The sequence below is a fragment of the Ranitomeya imitator genome, chromosome 2 (assembly GCF_032444005.1).
Source record: "Ranitomeya imitator isolate aRanImi1 chromosome 2, aRanImi1.pri, whole genome shotgun sequence".
In the NCBI taxonomy this organism is placed as follows: Eukaryota; Metazoa; Chordata; class Amphibia; order Anura; family Dendrobatidae; genus Ranitomeya; species Ranitomeya imitator.
In genome coordinates this window covers 514,147,611-514,166,749 of record NC_091283.1, presented here as the reverse complement: position 1 = coordinate 514,166,749, position 19,139 = coordinate 514,147,611, and the positions used below count along the sequence as shown (strand labels likewise).

The 19,139-nt window shown below is 42.0% G+C and overlaps 1 protein-coding gene across 1 annotated transcript in view; it reads right to left on the bottom strand.

Moving 5' to 3' along the window:
* The window catches only part of TBX21 (T-box transcription factor 21), a 69,546-nt gene that overhangs the window by 791 nt on the left and 49,616 nt on the right, over positions 1-19,139 (bottom strand). The window contains exons 2-5 of the mRNA XM_069751713.1: positions 6,888-7,042; positions 5,370-5,491; positions 2,933-3,079; positions 169-254 (exon numbers count right to left, since the gene is read on the bottom strand). Coding sequence (XP_069607814.1) covers positions 169-254; positions 2,933-3,079; positions 5,370-5,491; positions 6,888-7,042 — 510 coding nt within the window. The remainder of the gene's footprint in view (positions 1-168; positions 255-2,932; positions 3,080-5,369; positions 5,492-6,887; positions 7,043-19,139) is intronic.

Sequence of the window (19,139 nt, the reverse complement as noted above, 5' to 3'; positions counted from 1 at the left end):
AGTTACCCCACATTAAAAGGCTGTCCCATGCCTCCTTCATTTATCCCTATACAGTGTAACAGTATATACATGGTAAATGTTCTGCAAATATGAGCTAAAAGATCTGCTATTCAGATATTGAAACATACAGTCAGGGACACATGTTTTGCAATCTGACATCTTACTGACCCCATCATTCCACTCGGTACTTGTGATTCACAGTGATCCCGGAATCCTTTAGCAAATGGATTGTGATCAATTTTCAGCTGTGTGATCTACAATAGATACGACACATTATACACTAATGTACAAACAAGCCCCATCATTTTTTTCAAGAGATCAGATCACAACAATTTTCTATTTGAATAAGCATTGTGGTGTGAACCCACAGATCTATAGATTTCCTGGTAACATGTGATGCATTTATTTAAGACTTCTTCTGAACCTGCGAATGCCTTCTGGTTCCAGTATGGTTTATGTTTGACTGTGTCACAAATTGCTTATTTGAGGTAGTTCCACAAAGACAACCCATTTTTACAAAGAAGGTGACACAGTATTTTATGTGTATACCACAATTTTTGAATGTATTTGAATTTGTCTTTGTAGGCCACTACATACCAATAGGCCTTTTTTACTCTGAGGCTTTGGTGTATTCAGAGTGCAGACAGCAGATTCTGCTTATGTATATCCCTTGTACAGGGTCGGACTGGACCACCAGAGAACCGGAGGATTCTCCGGTGGGCCCAGGCTCTTACACCTACTGGCATACTGTGCCAGCAGCTGCCTAGGGCCCCCGCTTCTCCAGGGGCCACCAGAAAGTGGGGTGTTGCTAATAGCGGCATACCACGCAGGTGCTATGGGGCCCCCAGTGCCAGCAGAGCAGCAGCAGGTGACAGGAAGCCTAAGCCTGTCCCCGCTGCTAAAGTGAAATGAATATACATGCTTTCCCATGACCCCCATGGGCGTGGAGAGGAGTGAATTCATTTCACTTTAATAGCGAGCAGTGTTTGCCGCAAGCTGCGGCTAAACACTGCCCGCTATCAGAGAACGCAGACAATGGCCCCCGCTCCCTCAGGGGCCCCCAGCCCACATGGCTGCTATGGGGCATAAGCCAGGGGTCCCGTTGCCAGCGCCACCCCCCAGCGCTCGATAATGGGGTGAGAGCATCAGATGACGCTCCCTCTCCTATCATTCTCCTTGCCTCTGACACACAGAAGGTGCGCGATGACATCCCTTCATCGTGCACCTGCTGTGTGTGAGGCCGACATCAGACATCGACATCCTGACATCAGAGCAGAGCCGCTGCCGGAATCCGCTTAGATAGAAGAGAGTGTTGTGTTTTTTTTTTTTGTTTTTTTTTTTAATATCAGTGATTCCTGGTTGTATGGGGGGGAGGAGGGGAACTGCATGATGCCCTATGGGGGAAGGGTGAGCTGCATGATACCGTATGGAAGAGGGGTGTGTGAGCTGCATGATGCCCTATGGGGGGGGAGGGTGAGCTGCCTGATACCGTATGGAAGGAGGAGTGAGCTGCATGTATTGGAATGGGGAGTGAGCTGCATGATACCCTATGGAAGGGGGGGTGAGCTGCATGATACCCTATGGGGTGAGCTGCATGATACCCTATGGGGGGAGCTGCATTATACTCTATGGGGGGAGCTGTATGATATCCTATTAGGGACGCTGCATGCTACCCTATGAGAGGGGGCAGCGTGATACCCTATGAGGGGGCTACATTATATTCCATGAAGGGGCTGCACTATACCTTATGAGGGGGCTGCATTATACTCTGAGGGGTCTACATTTATTTTGTGGGGGTCCGGGACTCTATTATACTATTTGAAGGGGGCTGCATTACACCCTATGAGGGGGCTACATTATATTCTATGGGGGGGCTGCATTATACCTTATGCGAGGGTTGCACTATACTCTAAGGGTGCTACATTCTACCCTATGGGGGCTGCATTATTCTCTGCATGCATTATATTCTGTGAGTGGGCTACTTTATATACTGTGAGGGGGGCTACCCCAACCCCTGATACATAATTAAGACGTGTACTACCTTATATTATACCCTGATATTAGCGTGTTTTACCACACAATTGGTGGTCTTGTATTTATTTCTATGTAGCTACATAGTGGGCCCCAAGAATGATTTTCTCTAGTGGGCCCTAGGTGCTCCAGTCCGATGCTGCCCTTGTATGATTTATTTTCTATAGGTTTTTAATGCTTTCTTGATTTAATAAATATTTGATTTTTTATAAATCGGCAGAAGCTTCCTTGCCTCTATATGATATATCTGTTCAATAATGGAAGTGCCTTGAATTTAGGCTTGTAATAGGTGTATATTTAGGACATCAGCTAGTGAAGACGCTTCTGCCAAAGATTTCAACCATAGAAGTAATGTAACATTAGACCTCCTCTGTGATGTGAATGTTCCCTTGATGGAACATACAACAAGAATACTTCTTCATGAAACATTAAGAGGTTATTGCAATGTTGAAAGACCTCACTTATCCACAGTATAGATGATAACTTTCTGAGCTGTTAGGGTATTATACCAAGAATGAGTCTAAAATGCCCATGGACCCCACCGCTGCTTATTCTGTATAGGATTCTGGATATAGCTGAGTACAGTCCTTGATTATTTTTTTTTCTGGCTGTCCCATGAAGAACGATTGGAACAGTAGGAAACATACGCAGCCACTTCTTTCCAACGTGGCATTTTCAGAGCCCCGCTAACAGTATTAGTAGGGTCCCAATTCCTAGCGGTCAGATCCTCAACGATCAGAAAGTTATCACCTATCTTGGGGATAGATTACGGTTAATGTCGGGAATAACCTTTTAATTGCAAATCTGCTTCCTGACCCTCCTTTACTTTATATTTATACATTTTTGCTGCTACATGAAAGGATTTTATTACTGAAATAAAGGCAACATAACAAATACTCACTTCGGCATTTTGATAAGCGGTAACTGCTATGAATTGGGTCTCTGGAAAGGTGAAGGTATGACTTTGAGGTTCTGGGTTGCCTGAATCTGACAATCGTGTCACATGCAGTCGAGGCTGGTACTTATGTAGAGACTGCAAAACCACCATCTGTAAGGTCATGGTACATGTCAGATCATCATACCTCGCTTATGCATATTCTGTAATAATCTCTTTAATAGTGGAACGCAGTAAGATTATGGGGTCCATACATATTGGAAAGCAGTGTGTGCAAACTCGGGGTAGCCATATATTGACATACAGATGTGCACAAGTGTAAAGATAAAATACATATACACTGATGGGCAATAGCATTAAGGGGTTGTTCCTTTTCAATTAAATGTCAACCGTGGCTGTTGGTCATAAAAAGAAACCGTGCTGTACTCTCCTTCCCTGGGTCCAACAGTGAGTGAGAGGAAAGTGAGTACAGTATTGTTTCTTATAACTGCAGCCAGAATAGAAACTTAATTGAAAGGAATCAATCTCATTAAGGAGGTGGCTAAATACTATAGCTAACCGCAACGCGTATAGCATCATTCGCACGTTAAGTATTTGGTGAGTTTTTTACCTCAGTATTTGTAAACCAAAACCAGGAGTGGGTGATAAATCCAGAAGTGGTGCATATGTTTCTATTATACTTTTCCTCTAATTGTTCCACTCCTGGTTTTGGCTTAAAAATACTGAGGTAAATAACTCACCAAATACTAAACGTGGCCTGTTGGTGGAGGGGCAGTGGCTTTGTTTATGAAACGTATATCATTGGCAATTTTGGCCATTGCACTGTACAGAGTTTGAGCCATATGACAGGTCTGTTTTTGCCCTAAAACCACCGACATGTGAGGTGAATATCTTCCATTATCCAGTTAAAATGTCATCTGTCAAGGATTAAGATTAGAACTGAACAAAATGATTAGAATACGCCTGGTCTGGTGTCCATTTTGCTACTCCAAGGCAGCCGGATCAATGCAGCAAAAACTTCTTTGGCTGACACTTGAATGCCAACTTCCTGGTCGTCTCATTTGATTACTAGGTCCTTGGAGGAACCCAAGTGCCAGCAAAGGAAGTTTTCATTGTCCTGGTCCGGCTGCAACAAAGTACCAACAGACCATGGATATAGCATACAGCAAGTTAACATTCAGTTCTTGAAGTTGATGTGTTGCAAGCTGGAAAAATGCACAAGAGCAAGTGTCGTGAGAAATTTTCACACTGGGCATATTGTGATGGTTATATGACTGTGTTAGAGCATAATCAAATTAGCAGGTCTTGTGGGTGTTCCCAATATAAAGTGATTAGTATCTACTAAAGAGGTTCAAGAAGGACAGCTGGTAAACTGGAGACAAGGTGACAGGTGCCCGAGGCTCACTGATGCTCGCAGGGCACGAATGCTGGTCTGTATGGTCTGATCTTACATAATGACTACTATAGCACAAATTTTTGGAAAAGTGAATGCTGGCTATGATGAGGGCTGTGGAATATTTTTTGATGGAGTCGAAATCGATATAAAATGGGGCGACTTAGAATCATAAAATATATAACAAATTGGGTACAGTAGATCAGTGCAGGATGTGCTGTAAATGTTTTCAGAATAATTTGGGAAAGTTCTGAAATGTCCTATAAATGTCTGTTCTGTTCCTGATCTGGGCTTTTAGTTGAGATGAATCTGTGCTGCACTTTATGTACATTCTCAGTAGTGACCATTGCTGTAGAGTCGGAGTCAGGGAAATTGAGAAGTCGGAGGTTTGGCTTACCAACTCCACAGCCCTGGCTATGAGTGAAAGGTGCCATCACGCTACGTGAGGCCTTGTTCAGACATCAGTATTTTTGATCAGTATTTCATCAGTATTTTCCAAAACCATGAATGTCTCCGAAACATAGAACAGGTGTCAATCTTTCAATTATAGTTTTTCTCTGTAAGTTTCTCTCCTGGCCTTGGCATACAAACACTGATTAAAATACTGACCAAATATTGTTGTGTGAATAAATTTGTGTATTGTGCGGCATAGCCATGTAGTACAAAATTTTAAGTTTTAATGTTGTAGCGAATCGGTATACACATCTGTATTAGAGATGGTACAGATCGATTTGCACGGCACAGTACATCGACCAGGCCAAGTTCGGTAATCTGTGTCCGTTGGAAGGGAGCACTTTGAACCGCCTTTTACCTGTCGGTATCACCATTTCCTTTTTCTTTCCCACTTTTGATTTAGTGGCATTGTTATCATGTGATGTACATGTGGTGTTATGCCAGGCCTGTGATCAAAAGAATAGCCGTGGACACCAGGAGGTAGGAGGCGGCTCTCAGGGCTTCCTTCCCATGGCCACAGAATAATGAGTTGGTCGCTGGACTGACTCCTGCGAATTGATTCGCACCATCTCTAATCATTTATATAAGTTTTCATACCTGTGTCAGGTTACTAGACGCTCCTTTGTTGTTGGTCAGTTTAAGTTTGCTGAATGTTACTTCTTGTCTCATCCAGTGTGCACCAGTGTTAGGAGAATCAGGGTGATGGTAAATTCTGTTTCCTAGATCGGAAAGAAGAATCATTTATTATATCTTAGATGAAATAGGCCGATTGTGTCAGGAAATATACCAAGCAAGTAAGTAAACGCTCAACATAAAAGGCAGTGCAAAAAGTTATATTTCTTCGTTTTGTTGTTTAATTTTAAATGAATTTTATCATCACTACTATATCTATCTACCACTTTAATCACTTACCATTTTTTGCTATTTTTGTTTTTTTGGGGGATTCATTTCCTTTGCAACTATTCTAATATCGGTGTTATTGTCTTTCATTCATATTTGCATGTCTTGTGGGTAAACTTGTAGCACCCTGTTCTGATTTTAAGCAATATTTTACTAAAAGAAGCACTCCAGCTATTTTTTTTGCACATATGCTTACTCACTATCAATATTTTATCTGTTTAATTTATTTAATCCCATCTCAGTTACATCTATACATTTCATACTTCATTGTAGGAAGTTGTGTCGTGATCGTGTTCTCCAGGCTGAGAACTTGTCTATTGCATGCATTGATGTGTTGCCAGAACATCAATCTCTGAATTCCTGTGAAATACAGGATTGCAACATCACTTACCAAATCCCTTCTGGCAGCTCTCAGCTTATTTCACTCCCTTTCCCCATTTAAAAATAGTGATAAAAAATTACCATATTTGATTTCTTCACACCCATAAAATGTGATCAAAATATAACATTGTTAAACATGTACGGTATGTTAAAAATTGTGATTCAAAAGAAAAAAAATATCAAAATGCTAGAATTGCCATTTTTTTTTTGGTTGCCTTTCCTTCCACAAAAAATCCAATAAATAGCAATCAAAACATCACGTACCCCATGCTACTTTGCTGGAAAAAAAAATATGGCAAAACAAAAACATTTTTAATTTTTTTTTATAACATTAAAAAAAAATACATTTTACCACTTAAAATAAATATATACTGTACATACGTGTTTGAAATTGCCAACCATTGACCTGAACGCAAAACAAACCCCCCCCCCAAAAAAAATCGAGAATTGTGTGATTTTACCATTTCACCGCACAGATTTTTTTTTTTCATTTTTTATTGCATTGTACTGTAAATGAATGATGTCCTTCAAATGTACAACTCGTCCTGCAAAAGAAAAGACCTCACATGGCTTTGATGAAAAAATAATAAAAATAAATAGGTTAAAACTCTTGAAAGAAGGGGAGACAAAAACAGAAGCGTACAAATGAAAATTGATTGTGGTGGGAAGGGGTTAATAATAGTCTATACTGCACTATGTAAGCAAAAAAAATTGATGGAGTGATTCTTTATGGGTTTGACCTTACAGCAGTGTTTTGTATATATGCTAATTTATTAGTGTTGGATACATCCATAGAATATAAGTAATCCTCTGCGATCTTCCTGGAATTAATACCTGGCATGTTGCCCTCAGCCTTGCCACATTGGATCCACTTTCCACCTTGGAATCTCCAATGGTTCTGATCTGCCAAAACTACATCCACATGAAGAGTGTACTGAGCCAGAGTATCCAGTCCTGACACACGGTAACTGAGGAATGGGAACATGCGCCTGTGAGAGGGAATACATGCCAAAATATACAATATTAGTGCATTAGTCTATTTTTAGGTAATCTAGAAATGTAGAAAATGTTACAATTTATCTTCATATCTATAATATGAGTTAAAAATCAAAGGAGCAAATATAATCCCCCTCTAATCTGTGACAATGGGAACTTGTACAGATTAGAGGGGGATGCAACAGAAGAAAATCACATTGGAATTCCTATTTGGTAGTGATTCACATGACATGGAAGAATCTTGTATAGTGGGAGAGAAGTGCACTGTCCCTTTTATAACGTGTCCCATCTCATAACAAGAAATTGGGACCATCACCCCACAGGGGCTTCTTATATGATTGCTTTGGCATGTCCTCTCATCATCCAATATCTCTTGGGGGGCCAACAAAATTACCCCCAGCAAATAATTTCAGAGGCGATAAGGAATGGATGGTTTGAATTCTATCACATGATAGATAAGCCAATGCCAGATAAGTATGGCAGCGGTTTACTTAGCTCTCCCAATAGAGAACATGTGATGCTAGTCACTACTCACGGACAAGCCGTGAGCAGGGTAGTCAAACGTTCCAGTGTCAGATACCAGAGAGTGAAGTCATGTCAGGGTTCTGTCCTGGGCCCTGTATTGTTCAACATTTTTATCAATGATCTAGATCAGTGTTTCCCATACTCCAGTCCTCACAGACCCCACGGGTCATGTTTTCAGGATTTACTTAGTATTGGTCAAGTAGTGGAAATATCATCAAGGCATCAGGAATTGTCTCACCTGTGCAACACTACGGAAATCCGGAAAACATGACCCGTGGGCTCCATGAGGACTGGAGTTTGGGAAATACTGATCTAGATGAAGGAATTGAGGGTACACTGATTAAATTTGCTGATGACCCAAAGCTAGGAGGGATAGCTAATACTAGAGAAGAGAGAGAGAATATTCAAAAAGATATAAATAAACTGGAGCATTGGGCAGCAAATAACAATGGTTTTTAACAAGGAAAAATGCAAAGTACTACATCTGGGCAACAAAAATGAAAAAAGCATATACAGAATGGGAGGAATAGGGCTAAGCAACAGCACTTGTGAAAAATACTTGGGTATACTAATAGATCATAAACTAAACATGAGTCAACAGTGTGATGCAGCAGCAAAAAAGGCAAATGCAATTCTGGGATGCATTAACCCCTTTCTGCCATTAGACGTACTATTGCGTCCATGTGGGGTGGGCTTTTCTTCCCAAGGACGCAATAGTACGTCATATGCGATCGGCAGCGCTCACGGGGGGAGCGCCGCCGATCGCGGCCGGGTGTCAGCTGTTTATCGCGGACACGGACACGGTCACGGACTGCCCCCGGCACATTAACACCCGGCACACCGCGATCAAAGATGATCGCGATGTGCCGGCGGTACAGGGAAGCACCGCGCAGGGAGGGGGCTCCCTGCGGGCTTCCCTGAGCCCCCCGCAGCAACGTGATGTGATCGCGTTGCTGCGAGGGTCTCACCTCCCTCCCTGCTCCCTCCAGCCCCGGATCCAAGATGGCCGCGGATCCGGGTCCTGCAGGGAGGGAGGTGGCTTCACAGAGCCTGCTCAGAGCAGGCACTGTGAAGCAGCCTGCACTCCTATCAGATCAGTGATCTGACAGAGTGCTGTGCAAACTGTCAGATCACTGATCTGTGATGTCCCCCCCTGGGACAAAGTAAAAAAGTAAAAAAAAAAAATTTCAAATGTGTAAAAAAAAATTAAAAAAAATATTCCAAAATAATGAAAAAAAAATAAAAATATTATTCCCATAAATACATTTCTTTATCTAAATAAAAAAAAAAAAACAATAAAAGTACACATATTTAGTATCGCCGCGTCCGTAACGGCCCGACCTATAAAACTGGCCCACTAGTTAACCCCTTCAGTAAACACCGTAAGAAAAAAAAAAACGAGGCAAAAAACAACGCTTTATTATCATACCGCCGAACAAAAAGTGGAATAACACGCGATCAAAAAGACAGATATAACTAACCATGGTACCGCTGAAAACGTCATCTTGTCCCGCAAAAAACGAGCCGCCATACAGCATCATCAGCAAAAAAATAAAAAAGTTATAGTCCTGAGAATAAAGCGATGCAAAAATAATTATTTTTTCTATAAAATAGTTTTTATCGTATAAAAGCGCCAAAACATAAAAAAATGATATAAATGAGGTGTCGCTGTAATCGTACTGACCCGAAGAATAAAACTGCTTCATCAATTTTACCAAACGCGGAACGGTATAAACGCCTCCCCCAAAAGAAATTCATGAATAGCTGGTTTTTGGTCATTCTGCCTCACAAAAATCGGAATAAAAAGCGATCAAAAAATGTCACGTGCCCGAAAATGTTACCAATAAAAACATCAACTCGTCCCGCAAAAACCAAGACCTCACATGACTCTGTGGACCAGAATATAGAAAAATTATAGCTCTCAAAATGTGGTAACGCAAAAAATATTTTTTGCAATAAAAAGCGTCTTTCAGTGTGTGACGGCTGCCAATCATAAAAATCCGCTAAAAAACCCGCTATAAAAGTAAATCAAACCCCCCTTCATCACCCCCTTAGTTAGGGAAAAATTAAAAAAATGTATTTATTTCCATTTTCCCATTAGGGCTAGGGTTAGAGTTAGGGCTAGGGTTAGGGCTAGGGTTAGGGCTAGGGTTAGGGCTAGGGTTAGGGTTAGGGCTAGGGTTAGGGCTAGGGTTAGGGTTAGGGCTAGGGTTAGGGCTAGGGTTAGGATTAGGGTTAGGGCTAGGGTTAGGGCTAGGGCTACAGTTTGGGTTGGGGCTAAAGTTACAGTTAGGGTTTAGATTACATTTACGGTTGGGAATAGGGTTGGGATTAGGGTTAGGGGTGTGTCAGGGTTAGAGGTGTTGTTAGGGTTACTGTTGGGATTAGGGTTAGGGATGTGTTTGGATTAGGGTTTCAGTTATAATTGGGGGGTTTCCACTGTTTAGGCACATCAGGGGCTCTCCAAACGCGACATGGCGTCCGATCTCAATTCCAGCCAATTCTGCGTTGAAAAAGTAAAACAGTGCTTCTTCCCTTCCGAGCTCTCCCGTGTGCCCAAACAGGGGTTTACCCCAACATATGGGGTATCAGCGTACTCAGGACAAATAGGACAACAACTTTTGGGGTCCAATTTCTCCTGCTACCCTTGGGAAAATACAAAACTCGGGGCTAAAACATATTTTTTGTGGGAAAAAAAAAGATTTTTTATTTTCACGGCTCTGCGTTATAAACTGTAGTGAAACACTTGGGGGTTCAAAGTTCTCACAACACATCTAGATTAGTTCCCTGGGGGGTCTAGTTTCCAATATGGGGTCACTTGTGGGGGGTTTCTACTGTTTAGGTACATTAGGGGTTCTGCAAACGCAATGTGACGTCTGCAGACCATTCCATCTAAGTCTGCATTCCAAATGGCGCTCCTTCTCTTCCGAGCTCTGCCATGCGCTCAAACGTTGGTTTCCCCCAACATACGTGGTATCAGCGTACTCAGGACAAATTGGACAACAACTTTTGGGGTCGAATTTCTCCTCTTACCCTCGGGAAAATACAAAACTGGGGGCTAAAAAATAATTTTGGGGGGAAAGATTTTTTTTTTTAATTTTCACGGCTCTGCGTTACAAACTGTAGTGAAACACTTGGGAGTTCAAAGCTATCACAACACATCTAGATGAGTTCCTTAGGGGGTCTAGTTTCCAAAATGGTGTCACTTGTGGGAGGTTTCTACTGTTTAGGTACATTAGGGGCTCTGCAAATGCAATGTGACACCTGCAGACCATTCCATCTAAGTCCTCATTCCAAATGGAGCTCCTTCCCTTCCGAGCCCTCCCATGCGCCCAAACAGTGGTTCCCCCCCACATATGGGGTATCAGCGCACTCAGGACAAATTGGACAACAAATTGTGGGGTCGAATTTCTCCTTTTACCCTCGGGAAAATACAAAACTGGGGGCTAAAAAATAATTTTTGTGGGAAAAAATTTTTGTTTTATTTTTACGGCTCTCCATTATAAACTTCTGTGAAGCCCTTGGTGGGTCAAAGCGCTCAGCACACATCTAGATAAGTTCCTAAGGGGGTCTACTTTCCAAAATGGTGTCACTTGTGGGGGGTTTCTACTGTTTAGGTACATTAGGGGCTCTGCAAACGCAATGTGACACCTGCAGACCATTCCATCTAAGTCTGCATTCAAATGGCACTCCTTCCCTTCTGAGCCCTCCCATGTGCCCAAACAGTGGTTCCCCCCACATATGGTGTATCATCGCACTCAGGACAAACTGGGCAACAAATTTTGGGGTCCAATTTCTCCTGTTACCCTCAGGAAAATACAAAACTGGGGGCTAAAAAAATAATTTTTGTGGGAAAAAAATTTTGTTTTATTTTTACGGCTCTGCATTATAAACTTCTGTGAAGCACTTGGTGGGTCAAAGTGCTCACCACACCTCTAGATAAGTTCCTTAGGGGGTCTACTTTCCAAAATGGTGTCATTTGTGGGGGGTTTCAATAATAGGCACATCAGTGGCTCTTCAAACGCAACATGGCGTCCCATCTCAATTCCTGTCAATTTTGCTTTGAAAAGTCAAACGGCGCTCCTTCCCTTCCGAGCTCTCCCATCCACCCAAACAGTGGTTTACCCCCACATATGCGGTATCCGCGTACTCAGGACAAATTGTACAACAACTTTTGGGGTCCAATTTCTTCTCTTACCCTTGGGAAAATAAAAAATTGGGGGCAAAAAGATAATTTTTGTGAAAAAATATGATTTTTTATTTTTACGGTTCTACATTATAAACTTCTGTGAAGCACTTGGTGGGTCAAAGTGCTCACCACACTTCTAGATAAGTTCCTTAGGGGGTCTACTTTCCAAAATGGTGTCACTTGTTGGGGGTTTCAATGTTTAGGCACATCAGTGGCTCTTCAAACGCAACATGACGTCCCATCTCAATTCCTGTCAATTTTGCATTGAAAAGTCAAACGGCGCTCCTTCCCTTCCGAGCTCTCCCATCCGCCCAAACAGTGGTTTACCCCCACATATGGGCTATCAGCGTACTCAGGACAAATTGTACAACAACTTTTGGGGTCCAATTTCTTCTCTTACCCTTGGGAAAATAAAAAATTGGGGGCGAAAAGATAATTTTTGTGAAAAAATATGATTTTTTATTTTTACGGTTCTACATTATAAACTTCTGTGAAGCACTTGTTGGGTCAAAGTGCTCACCACACCTCTAGATAAGTTCCTTAGGGGGTCTACTTTCCAAAATGGTGTCACTTGTGGGGGGTTTCAATGTTTAGCCACATCAGGGGCTCTCCAAACGAAACATGGCGTCCCATCTCAATTCCAGTCAATTTTGCATTGAAAAGTCAAATGGCGCTCCTTCGCTTCCGAGCTCTGCCATGCGCCCAAACAGTGGTTTACCCCCACATGTGGGGTATTGGCATACTCAGGACAAATTGTACAACAATGTTTGGGGTCCATTTTCTCCTGTTACCCTTGGTAAAATAAAACAAATTGGAGCTGAATTACATTTTTTGTGAAAAAAAGTTAAATGTTCATTTTTATTTAAACATTCAAAAAATTCCTGTGAAGCACCAGAAGGGCTAATAAACTTCTTGAATATGGTTTTGAGCACCTTGAGGGGTGTAGTTTTTAGAATGGTGTCACACTTGGGTATTTTCTATCATATAGACCCCTCAAAATGACTTCAAATGAGATGTGGTCCCTAAAATAAAATGGTGTTGTAGAAATGAGAAATTGCTGGTCAACTTTTAACCCTTATAACTCCCTAACAAAAAAAAATTTTGGTTCCAAAATTGTGCTGATGTAAAGTAGACATGTGGGAAATGTTACTTATTAAGTATTTTGTGTGACATATCTCTGTGATTTAATTGCATAAAAATTCAAAGTTGGAAAATTGCGAAATTTTCATAATTTTCGCCAAATTTCCGTTTTTTTCACAAATAAACGCAGGTACTATCAAATAATTTTTACCATTGTCATGAAGTACAATATGTCACGAGAAAACAATGTCAGAATCACCAGGATCCATTGAAGCGTTCCAGAGTTATAACCTCATAAAGGGACAGTGGTCAGAATTGTAAAAATTGGCCCGGTCATTAACGTGCAAACCACCCTTGGGGGTAAAGGGGTTAACAAGCATACAGTCGAGATCACGCAAAGTCATTATTGCCCTCTAGTCCTCTTTGGTCAGACCTCATCTGGAATACTGTATCCAGTTTTGTGCACCACATTTTAAAAAAGACCTCAACAAGCTGGAGAAAGTTCAGAGAAGAGCGACCAGAATGGTGACTGGTCTGCAAACCATGGCCTATGAGGAACGGTTACAGGATTTGGGAATGTTTAGCTTGCAAAAAAGATGACTGAGAGGAGAATTAATAGCTGTCTACAAATATCTCAAGGGCTGTCGCATTGTAGAAGGTTCATCTTTATTCTTATTTGCACAAGGAAAGTCTAGAAGCAATGGGATGAAACTGAATGGGAGGAGACAGATTAGATATTAGAAAAAACTTTTTGACAGGGTGATCAATGAGTGGAACAGGGTGCCAGGAGAGGTGCTGAGTAGTGATGAGCGAGTATACTCGTTGCTCGGGTTTTCCCGAGCACACTCGGGTGGTCTCCGAATATTTATGACTGCTCGGAGATTTAGTTTTCCTTGCTGCAACTGGATGATTTACGGCTGCTAGCCAGTCTGAGTACATGTGGGGGTTGCCTGGTTGCTAGGGAATCCCCACATGTAATCAAGCTGTCTAGTTGCCACAAATCATCCAGCTGCAGCAAGGAAAACTAAATCTTGGAGCACTCATAAATGCGAAGGAGACCACCTGAGCGTGCTCTGGAAAACCAGAGCAGCGAGTATACTCGTTCACCACTAGTGGTGAGTTCTTCCATGGTAGTTTTCAAACAGAGGCTGGACAGACCTCTGTCTGGGATGATTTAGTGAATCCTGCTTTGAGCAGGGGGTTGGATGTGATGACCCAGGAGGTCCCTTCCAACTCTACCATTCTATGACTCTATGTCATGGTCCAAGATCTGAATACCAAGGAGATTGCGGATGAAATCAAAGGGGTAGGAAAACGGATGGTCAGGTACCTGTTCAGCGTGTTCAGCGCTTCCTACCTGACCCAGAAGGATAAACACAATCTGATTTCTTTTTCAGTTGGACAAATAGCAATACTGATGAAGGTGTAATGTAGACAGAAATGTGTGTGAACCTGATTGTTTGATTGCAAATTAAATCATTTAAGATTTTCAAATAGGCTCTCAGATGTTAAAAATGTAGCCCTCATAAGCTGATTATTTAGGTCAGGGATGAGTGGAAGCGGGTAGGTATTTAACTGTAATTTTGTTTAATTCATGCAAATTGAGGAAAGGACGGAGACCCACCATCATTCTGTTTAACAAAGAAAAATTCAGCAGCTACTGACGAGGAGGAAGGAACGATATGAGCCTTTCATAAACTTTCATTTACACATTCTTTAATGGCAGTGCGTTCAGGTCCCAACAGGCGAGCGTTAGGTAACTTGGCATTAGGGACAAAATCAATAGCACAGTCATAATAATGATGAGAAGGCAAAATTTCTAACTTTTTCTGAGGACACACCTCTGGAGCCTCTCAGGTACCCCGGCCGACCCCCCAGACTAGTGGAACAAATTTGTACAAAACAAAGACATTTCTAGTGACAAATGGGGCTTCAAATTCAATTTTTTTGTTTTGCCCGTTCTGCAAATTCAGCTTCGCCGATCTGGGTCATCCTCGTTGAGATGCTGCAGCAGCTGGATTTTGTAAGGGTGCCACTTGTGAGTAGCTAATATCCGCCAAAGGGATGTTCGATTGATGCCAGATCGGTGCACTGAATTTGCAGAATGGGCAAAACAAAAATTGGAACAGGACCCTCAGTTTACACAGAACATTATGTTCAGTGATGAGGCAAAATTTTTTGGGTGGGCCATTTATATGGATACACCTAAATAACATGGGAATGGTGACAGTTGTCTTGCATAGGGTGTCTTGCATTGAAATCTGCTGCAATGACCCGGGTACTGCGTTCAACAGACATCAACACAATTTCTATCCGCTCACGTGTTAACCTCTGTGACATGTCAATGGCTGTAAACAAAGAGAAACTTATAAATAACGCATGACAGAATAAAGTTACATTAAAACCAAGCACACCATTGTTTTTCTTGTGAAATTCTAAATAAGTTTGATGTCACATGACCCTCTTCCCAATGGAAAAAAGAAAGTTGGATCCAAAATGGCTGACTTTAAAATGGCCGCCATGGTCACCACCCATCTTGAAAAGTTTTCCCCCTCCCATATACTAATGTGCGACAAACAGGAAGTTGATATCACCAACTATTCCCATTTTATTTAGGTGTATCCATATACATGGCTCACCCTGTAGAATAGCTTGAACAATGGGCAGCAACTACTAGAATTGTATTTAACAGGGAAAAATGCAGAATTCTACATCTATGCAAGAAAAACGAAAATTACATCTATAGAATGAGTGGAATAGAACTAAGCAACAGCACGTTTGAAAAAGACTTGGGCATACTAATAAATCACAGACTGCACATGAGGCAACAGTGTGATGCAGCGAACCGTTCTAGGATGTATTAAGAAAAGTATAGAGTCTGGATCACTGAAGTAATTATCCCTCTCTACTCCTTGGTCAGGCCTCATCTGGAATAAGGTGTCCAGTTCTGGGCACCACATTTTACGAGAGGCGGCGAGTTCACCTTCAATGGAAGTCTTCAAACAGAGGCTGGACAGACATCTGTGTCTGAGATGGTTTAGTGAATCCTGCATTGAGCAAGGGGTTGGACATGATGACCCTTTAGGTCCCTTCCAACTCTAACTTTCTATGATTCAATGATGTTGGCGGCAGATCAACAGTCAATAAAAGCTAACACAGATAACCATTTGTTCTTAAAAAGTAGTTCCACATTTAGAAGTATTTTGTCTGAGGAGTAAAAAGGTACTTGGGAGTTTAGGTGACCTCGATAATCAACCAGACTTAGGCGTTTCTCATTGGCTTGCTTGCCTCCATTGGTTCTGCCTCAGGTAAATGGACGGACTGGTAAAAATGACCAAAACCCCCTGTGGCTCATCATGTCCCTCCCAAATTCTTTGATCGATTCAAATGGCCTCCCCCAAGGAACAAGGTGGAGTTTGCAGAGCCAAAGCGTCCTTAAGAGTATCAAAAAGACCTCTGTGGAAATGGCACCTGAGAGCTGCATCATTCCTCAGAACTTCAGAGGACCATTGCCGTAACTCAGAACTATAGACCTCAGCAGTGCAGCCCCCCATGTCTGGTTCATGATCTTTGCCTCCATGACCTGGACCCTATTAAGTTTGTCATAGATCATCCCTAAGACAACAACAGAAGACCATTCTTGGGTTAGTAGGGACAAAGAAAATTGCCAAGTCTGATGGCCCCCTCACTGTAGGGATATGATTATTCCCACTCACTGGGACTGAAGACCAGGGTCGTAAGGTAAAAAAATAGTCTACTGCTCTCCCTGAATACACAAAACTGGTCTTTCCCGCATGAAAATTTATCAAGAAGTGCCACTACTGATTTGGAAGAGACTAGCTGCATGTCAGAAGGTACAGAAGTCATAACTACTGTCGCTAGCAGAGAACTTTGGCCCATGGCCAGTCATAATGTGATGCTAGTCACTACTCACGGACAACCAGGGTAGCCAAATGCTGTGGGGTCAGATATCAAGAGAGCATTTTGTATACTAAAGGCGTAGTTAGGTCAGTTTCCAAATTCAGAATACCAAGAAGATAGCGGAGCAAAGCAAAGGGGCTAGACAAATGGATGGTCGGAGTAAGGTCAGGCTTCAAGAGATCAACAAATAGAGCACTGAAATACAAGGCAAACATGCACCACCAAGCAAATGCTACGACTGGCAGAGATCTGGGACTGACAGCTAAGTAGCTGGGTAATCACTTCCAACAGGGAACATCTGAAGGAAGCTCAGCATCTCCCAGTCTCAGATTGGATGGCTGAGCTGTTTATCAAAATGCCAACAGTTCAGCACGCTCCTGCACTAGATTGAACAACTGAGCTGTCGTTCACCAAACTGACAGCCTGGCATAACCTTGATTCCATAGGGCAGCAAAACTTTCACTGCATCCAAGACACACTCTACATCGTGCCGCTCATTACATAGCAAAATTCTCGTGACAGCTTCTCTTTAAAGAGGTCTTGTCAGACCTTATGGTACTAGTCTGCAGTCAGATGGGCTGTAAGGATTCACCAGTGCCAAGAGTGGTGGGCATGTGGCTGCAAGTATGTGTTTTTCATGCACATGGTCACGTGCTGACTAGATGGGCGTGACCTTGCTCCGTTCCAATTGTCTGTAAGTATGAAAATTGCATGCGTGTGGTCACATGGTCGCCCGATTATGATACCGCCACTGAAGAATCATCACAGCGAGCGCACAAAGAGTGACTGCAGACTTAAACCCTAAGGCCAGACAAACCCTTTAGGGCAGAGACACACTACCGTATTTCTCCTGCGATAATCACATCGCACTACACGGACTGGCTGGCACCTCTCCTGACCTGAGCATGACAGTATGATGGATTACTATGCAGCTGTCAAGCTCTGGTCAGGAGAGCCGGCAGCCAGTACAAGTTTTACAATGCGATTCTCGCACGAGAAATACGGCAGTGTGTCTCTGCCCTTAATGTGTATGTAGGTGTTTCGGCTCTCCATTGGTATTTGTCTAGGATAACCGGGATTGGACATTTTGGCTCTCACCATGCCTGAGCCTTGGAAAAGATGGGACATATGAGCCAGGTTGAGTGTGAAGAAGGTAGGAGGAATAATTGTGTTCAGACTATCTAAGGTGTTTAGATAGCTGGAGCAATAATTACGGTAGATATTCATATTACCAAGGACAAATGTGACATTTCTGTTTGTAAAGGCTCATTCACATGACCATATTCTTGGTCTGGGTGCTGTCTGTGGAAAAATTGGGACAGCACTCAAACCAATGTTCTTCAATGGGCCAGTGCAGGTGAGCAAATCTTTGCACTGACCAAATCTGTGTGTGAAAAACAATGGCAACATGCACTAGTTTCTTCTATAAATCGGATGAGACTCACCCATTCATGTTTACGGTTGAGTTAAAAGAAATTGGTTGCCATATAGAACCACAGTATGGCATGTGATTGTTACCGATACATTGGAATTCTGTAACATAGGAAACTGTAAATGGTCTTGTAAATAATTAAAAGCTGCTGCTGTGAAAAAAAAAATGGATTGTACACGGATGACAAATGAGAACAAAAAGTCAACCCATTTTTCTTAATAAATCTCCAAACGATTTTTTATATGCTCGTATTAACTTACCCTAAATGTGCATGAAAAAAGTGGAAGTGCACAAATAATGATACTGTGAATTCCAGTAAAGAAATAAAAATTGTACACTGCAGAGGAAATGTGTGACGTGGCAGCCATTCATGTAAAACAAGGGAATGCAAGAGCCCATACTAAATCTGGTTTACAGAAGAGGTTTCAAGTGAGGGATTCCCCTCTATATTTATATGGCCTGATAGGGCCTGTTCTCAATTGGTAGTACAGGGGAAGTTGAGAATTGCCCCAAAACCACACTAAACCAGTGGATGAAAACTAGTGCAGGCACCTGTTCTGTCTTAAGAAATTTTAAAAATATGAAGAATCGCCAAATTTATTATTGTGAGAAATTTGGTCCAAAATTTGCATCTCAGATCTTTTTTTATCACAATATTAATACAACTCCCCAACTGTGTGTTTTTTTTCTCTGCTTGTATGCTACTTTGGTTAACTACCAGAGAAGCCATATGTTTAAATCCATTTACCATTTACAGCTGAAAATTGCATTTTATTTAATTTGTTTAAATGGAACCTGTCAGAAGATTTACAATGTCTGAACCACGGACAGCAGGAAATACAGACAGCTTCACTCATTATAAAATACTAGATGGTGGCCCGATTCTAACGCATCGGGTATTCTAGAAGATGCATGTCCACGCAGTATATTGCACAGCCCACGT